Source organism: Salvia splendens, chromosome 18 (assembly GCF_004379255.2).
Source record: "Salvia splendens isolate huo1 chromosome 18, SspV2, whole genome shotgun sequence".
Classification (NCBI taxonomy): domain Eukaryota; kingdom Viridiplantae; phylum Streptophyta; class Magnoliopsida; order Lamiales; family Lamiaceae; genus Salvia; species Salvia splendens.
The window spans coordinates 14,463,522-14,470,344 of NC_056049.1; the positions used below are offsets into that span (position 1 = coordinate 14,463,522).

The 6,823-nt window shown below is 50.0% G+C and overlaps 1 protein-coding gene across 1 annotated transcript; it reads left to right on the top strand.

Annotated features, from left to right (window-relative positions):
- The first annotated feature begins 205 nt into the window (after nt 1–205).
- On the top strand, nt 206–3,341 carry LOC121776772. Its single transcript, XM_042173940.1, has 3 exons — nt 206–955; nt 1,190–2,114; nt 2,785–3,341. Exons 1-3 carry the CDS (start codon nt 206–208, stop codon nt 3,339–3,341), a joined length of 2,232 nt encoding a protein of 743 aa, XP_042029874.1.
- The last annotated feature ends 3,482 nt before the right edge of the window (nt 3,342–6,823 follow it).

The window sequence follows — 6,823 nt, forward strand, 5'->3', positions numbered from 1 at the left end:
TGGAGGCCGAGACACCCCATGGAGGGAGCAATCTCCAAATCACTGAATTTCAAGGGGGGGCGTCAATCCCACCGGGTACGATCTCCGCTAGTTAATGATGTCTTTGAACTTTCTATTTTGGAACGTTAGGGGAATCGCAAATGCGTCAACCCAAAACGTCCTAAAGAGAATAATTAAATCTCATAATATTTGTTTTCTTGCAATAATGGAACCACTTGTCGACCCTAACCCGGACAAGTTTTCAAAAGTGTTGGGGCTGCATTATAAGGGATCGAATGCCAATGGGAAGATATGGATTTTTGTGGAGGAAGGGATGGATTTTGAGGTGGTGGATGACTCGGAGCAACTATTGCATGGGCTGTTCACTTGCCCCCGGACTCCAACACCTATTTTAATCTCGGCCGTGTATGCTAAATGTTCGAGAGGAGAGAGGCTTGCTTTGTGGGAAAAAATGAGGGAGCTGACCCAAGTCTCGGAAGGAATGCCGTGGTTTATTGGAGGGGATTTCAACACAATCCTCTCCGCGGGAGACAGAATGGGGAGTGACACAAACCGCCTGGCTGAAATGGTGGACTTTGCAGAGGCTATTGAAGACTGTGGTCTCTTGGATCCAGGGTATGATGGATCAGACTTTACTTGGGCTAAGAATGGCCTTATGGAAAGGCTAGACAGGGTGCTGATTAATGAGGTGGCGTCTCAACGGTTCGAGGCAATACGAGTCACAAACCTCCCCCGTATTGCATCGGATCATGGCCCTCTCCTTGTCCGATGCAAGATGCCTAATACCCCCGGAGGAGGTAAAGCCTTTCGGTTCCAAAACATGTGGGTACGGCATGAAGGATTTAATGAATTGGTGAGGGAAGATTGGGGGACCCCCACGGAGGCGGCGGGTCTCCTCAACTTGAAGCTCAAGCTAGCAAGGATTAAGAGAACATTAAAACGGTGGAATAGAGAGGTATTTGGGAACATTCACGCCAACCTCAAGTCCTGTGAAGAAAGCATTGCGATAGCCCAAGCGGAGTTCGAAGATGATCCCTCGGCCCGGAATAGAACGGAGATCAACAAACAAATTGCGGAGTACATCCTCCTTCTTAAGATGGAGGAGGACTTCTGGCGTCAGAAGGCGGCACTACGATGGCTGGAAGATGGGGATAAAAACACCAGATTCTATCAAAGCTGGGTGAAGCAGAAGAGGGTTCGGCTACGGATACACAAGATCAACGTGAATGGGTGTGAACTCACGGAAGACTCGGCCATCCAAGCATCGGCGGTTGAGTTTTATCAAAACCTTCTTGCTCCATGCAATCCGGTACTTACGGAACCGGACCTAAGCCTCCTACACCGACTTCCCCCTTCGGAGTCTTTGGCGGCCCTCCCCGAACCTCCAGATGCGGATGAAGTGAAAAGAGCGGTCTTCGACATCTCGGCCAATAGTGCTCCTGGACCGGATGGCTATTCGGCTCTCTTTTTCCAAGCCTGCTGGAGCATTGTGGGATCGGATGTGGTGGATGCGGTTAGACAATTTTTCGGTGGGGCCTTTCTTCCCCGAAGCTTCACGGCCACAAGCATTGTACTCATCCCGAAGAAGCCCATTCCAGAGTCATGGGGAGACTACAGGCCCATTAGTTTGTGTAATGTGATCAATAAGGTGATTACTAAGATACTCTCCAAGCGACTGGCCCCTTTACTCCCACGCGTGGTAGCTTCCAACCAAAGTGGTTTTGTCAAAGGGAGACTCCTCAATGATAACGTACTACTTGCTCAGGAGATGTTCCATGAGCTACAACGAAGCACACCGGCCCCTAATGTTGCAATCAAGATAGATATGGCCAAGGCCTATGATCGAGTTCAATGGCCGTTTCTCCTAAAAGTCCTTAAACACATGGGATTCCCCGAGCCGTGGGTGGACCTCATCAAGAGATGCATTGGGTCTTGTTGGTTCTCAATCCTTGTCAATGGGGCGCCGGCCGGTTGTTTCAAATCTACCCGTGGCCTTAGGCAAGGGGACCCCATCTCTCCCGCCCTATTCGTCCTGGCCGCGGATTACCTCTCGAGACTTCTTGATAAACTCATCCTCGGCAACAAAGAAATGACGTTCAAAGCAACCCGGGGAAGTATTGAGATCAGCCACCTCGCCTATGCAGATGACATCATCATCTTCACGCAAGCGGCGGCGAACCCTCTCCGGAGGCTACGAGCATGCCTTGATCATTATGCCGAGGCGTCCGGCCAACAAGTCAACCTTGGGAAAAGCAATTTTTTCATTGCCGAGGTTCATGAAGGGTGGACAAACACAATACAAAGGGAAGGAGGATTCTCTCGAGGTACGTTCCCGTTCCTTTACCTTGGAGTCCCTATTTACCGAGGTGTGAAGTGCTCGAGCATGTTCTTGTTCCTCCGTTAGAAAATCGCGGCTAGGATCTCTGGGTGGGCCCATCGACACCTCTCCTTTGGGGGGAGACTCACTTTGATTAAAAGCACACTCGAAGCGATACCACTTCATATCTTCCAAGCTATCGAGCCTACGGGCGGTGCCCTCAAGCAATTGGATCAGCAAATGGCCCGTTTCTTTTGGGGGTCAACTAATGAGAAGAAGAGGACGCACTGGATAAGCTGGGATTCAGGCTTGTCTACCAACGGCCGAGGGGGGATTGGGCATCCGGAAGATCAAGGAAGTCTTAAGAGCCTTTAACATCAAGTTATGGTGGCGGTTTAGGGAACAAAATTCCTTGTGGGCTACGTACTTAATGGCTAAATATTGTCAAAAGGCCTCCCCGCTAACAGCTAGACCATTGGGTAGGGGAAGCCCTACGTGGAAGAGGATTCTGAAGGCTCGGCCTCTTGCTCAACCGCACATTCGATGGGTGGTGGGAGAAGGGAAGATGCTATTTTGGGATGACTTATGGCTTGGCGAGACGCCTTTGAGAGAACTTAGCCTTGATGATAGAGGAGGGCCTCTCGCTCGGGTGGCGGACTACATTAAGGATGGTGCATGGGATGAGCCTAAATTGCGGAATCTCCAAGCGCAAGCTGGCCTAGCACAACATATCGTACAAAAGATCCTCGACACACCCGTTTATCTCGGATGGGCTGGATGTACCAAGATGGAGATTATCAACCAATGGAGAGTTCTCACTTGCTACTACATGGGAGACTTTACGAAGTCAAATGCCGATTGTGCAAGGCCTCGACGACATTTGGAGAGCGGGCCTCACGTCCTCTATGGCCATATTTTTATGGCGACTTCTCTCCAACCGCATTCCGGTGGACACAAAGCTGCAATGGAGACGAATGGAATTGGCCTCCAAATGCCATTGCTGCCCACATCGACCAGGGATTGAATCCCTCCAACACCTCTTCATTCAAGGGGACGGGGCTCACGGGATATGGAGGGAATTTGACACATGGTTCGAGGGTCCGTCACCACCCCTCCGGATCAATGACACCATACCGGAACGACTTGTGGTCTGGACGAGAAGAGTTCGGCAACCGGGCAAAAAACACCTAAGCAGGGCCATGCCGTATCTCATTTTATGGTTCATTTGGGCAGAACGGAATAGGAGCCGGCACCAGTCCGTACAATTTAGGCCTTTCAATGTCATTTGGCAAGTTCAAATCTACATCCGGAATAGTATGACGAACGGGATATACAAGAAGAAGCATTGGAAAGGGGTACGTCTTAAAATCAATGTCCCGAGGCATGATGAAATTCGGAGCCCTAGGCCGCTCGCAGTTGCAATCAAGTGGCAACCGCCGGAGGACCCCTGGATCAAGCTCAACACCGATGGTGCATACTTGGAAGAGTCGGATAAGGCCGGGGGAGGTGGTATCATCCGAGATCACACGGGCAAAGTGCTTTCAGCCTTTGCATCTCCACTTGAGGCCCACTCCGCCCTTGAGGCGGAGCTCCTTGCCATCCAACTCGGGTTAGAATTTGCCCTGGAATTCAACCGGCCTATCTGGATTGAGTCGGATGCACAACAAGTGGTCCAGCTCCTTAATAGCATGCGATGGGGGCCGGCACACACGAGCCGGGTGGTGGCGCGGATCTCCCTCCTCAAGCGACAACGAGGTGTGCGTATCACCTTCACCCCCCGGGAAGGGAATAGGGCCGGAGACTTACTTGCAAAGATGGGAATTGACAGTCTCGACTATTGCCGTATGAATGCCCACACGATGCCGAGACACCTCGCTGCAATTACTAGGATGGATGCACTTGGAGTCCCGAACATTCGGGTCCATCATAATGATGAAGAATAGTATTGTGTTTTGGAGGTTGGGAGGGTACCACCGTTGTTTTCTTGATTCTTTGTATTTTGTGTTTTGTAATGGTGTAGGATGAGGTCCGGGTTTATGGCTTGGGACCGCATACTACTCCTAAGTTTGTGAGGACACACCACTTTTGGGTGTGGCCACGTATTGTAATCGTCACTTTTTGAAATATAGGGATGAGGGACCCACGAACCCTCCACCATGAAGGTGTTTGGATGAAAAAAAAAAAAAAGTTCCAAACAAGTGAAAACCTCTACAAAGAGAATTCAATTCACAAGACAAAGTCTATTTTCGTATTTAATCAATGGTGTCTCAAATGACATGCTTTCATGCCTATTTATAGGCTAGAATGGACTCTTGAAAGTCTCACATCATTAGTAAAACTTAAGACACTTTAAAAAGACTCATAATAAAAGAAAAGTAACTCCTAAACCTTTGGTGTAACTCTAGGATATCTAAAGTCACTTATTTAACATAAAATGTAACTAAAATAGACCCTTCATTTTGGCTGCTCCAACTTGGACGAAAATGCATCATGTATCATCAATTTGGGCCTCCAAAATGTGATATGTAGTGACTCCACACTTCAAGTCTTGGGCTGCCCACAAACTTGAATAATATTCACCACTTGGCCCAATGTAGAATGGTCTTGTAATTGGGCTTTTATTTCAACAACTAAAAGCAACATGGACTCCTTTATCTTCTTAGCTCTAGCTCTTGTAATTGGCCCACTTGGAATGATCAATGGATCCATCTTCTTGTCCTTGTAGATCAGCTTGGGTGTGTCTCCATCACCGGAGGCGACAGTTGAAAATAGCTATGGACTTAGTAAGGCCGGCCTTCCAAATATCATCGAGAACTTGGACAGTTGGCCTATGCGACCGGATGGTCTCTCATGTTGTGGATAGCAAGAACTCTCCAAGTCGCGAGAGGGACCACCTCGGGACATCGGTGTCCCCCATCATGATCGGAGTACCAAGAATGTTAGTGATTGCTTGTTGGGATAGCCCGGCCTGGTCTTGAAGCAATTGTAATCTAGGTTCGACCCAAGACCCATCCCTTATGAAATCCGCAACCAAAGCCTTGGGGGTCCCCCCTATCATCTAAGCAATGTTCTCGAAGGGGGGAGTCCTTGATCCAAACATCATCCCAGAAATATACCCTCCCTTGTCCTAACATCCATCGAATAAATGGTTGCGCTTGTGTCCGGGCTTTCAGAAGCCTTTTCCAAATCGGGTTGTTCCTCCCCGAGGGTGTAGCTGTGAGGGGAGAAACATTGTTGCAATACTTAGCCATCAGGTACTTAGCCCACAATGAGTTTTGCTCGCTAAACCGCCACCAGAGTTTGATATTAAACGCGCGCAACACTTCCTTTGCTCGCTAAACCGCTACCAGAGTTTGATCCAATGAGTTTTCCTTTTGTCACTCGATGCTCCCCAAAAAACCGCGCAAGCTGCTGATCCAATTGCTTGAGTGCGCCCCCGGTAGGTTCGATTGCCTGGAAGATATGAAGTGGGACCGCCTCCGGTGTACTTTTGATAAGCATGAGCCTCCCACCGAAAGAGAGGTATCGATGGGCCCACCCCGAGACCCTTCTAGCGATTTTCTCCCAGAGAAACATGAACATATCCGTACGTTTGCATCCCCGGTAAATTGGGACAACCTTTGTATACCCAACACTTCTGTCCATCACCTAGCTAAGGCCCGCAATAGGTATACCTCCGCTAGGTACATGCCCTCCTGGATCAAGGTCCTCGATGTGGCCCTCTATCTCCCGGTTAGCTGCTTCGAAGGGGCCCGGCCTCACCATTTGAGCAAACGTTCTCATCGTATACCCATCGGAAGGCTGCTCTCCTTCCGGCGACGCCATCTCCTCATCATTTTTCCCGGCGAGTAGCTCCTCGGCCATTTCGAAGATCATTTTTTTCTTGATTCAACTAACCCCCGAAATAGTCTCAAGGCCTGTGCGGCATGGCCGGAAGGACGGAAGGTTGCTCGGGAGATAGTTTGGGCTCGGAACGGATGTTGAGGCAGGCGGGAGCCGGTGGGGGTGATGGTGGTTAGCGTGGGGCAAGGTGACGGTCGGCCGCCGACGAGTGGTGGGTTGGCGGAAGAAGGAATAACGTGGGACAATAGGTGGAAGGCTCTTAGAGAGAAGGTGGAGCTTCTCACTCTAGGATATCTTGTACTGACCTCGAGGAGCCGGTTGTGATTGCTGTTCGTTTGAATCGACGGGTTGAGGGAAGGTGTTGGAGATGGTACCGTACGGAGTAAAATGGGAGTGCGGCGAAGTTGGGAGCGGGTGGTTCGACGCCCGGTGGGGAAGCAAGCCTTGGGACGGATGGGTGGAAAGGGTGGCGTGGTCTCCGACTTGGTGTTCGCCGGAGTGGAAGGGTCGTGGGTGTGTAGGGGTGAAGGGCGGCGGATGTTAGGTGGGAGGATTGTTTTTTTTTTTTTTTTTTTTTAATCAAACACCTTCACGGTGGAGGGTTCGTGGGTCCCTCATCCCTATATTTCAAAAGTGGTTGAATACAAAACGTGGCCACACCCG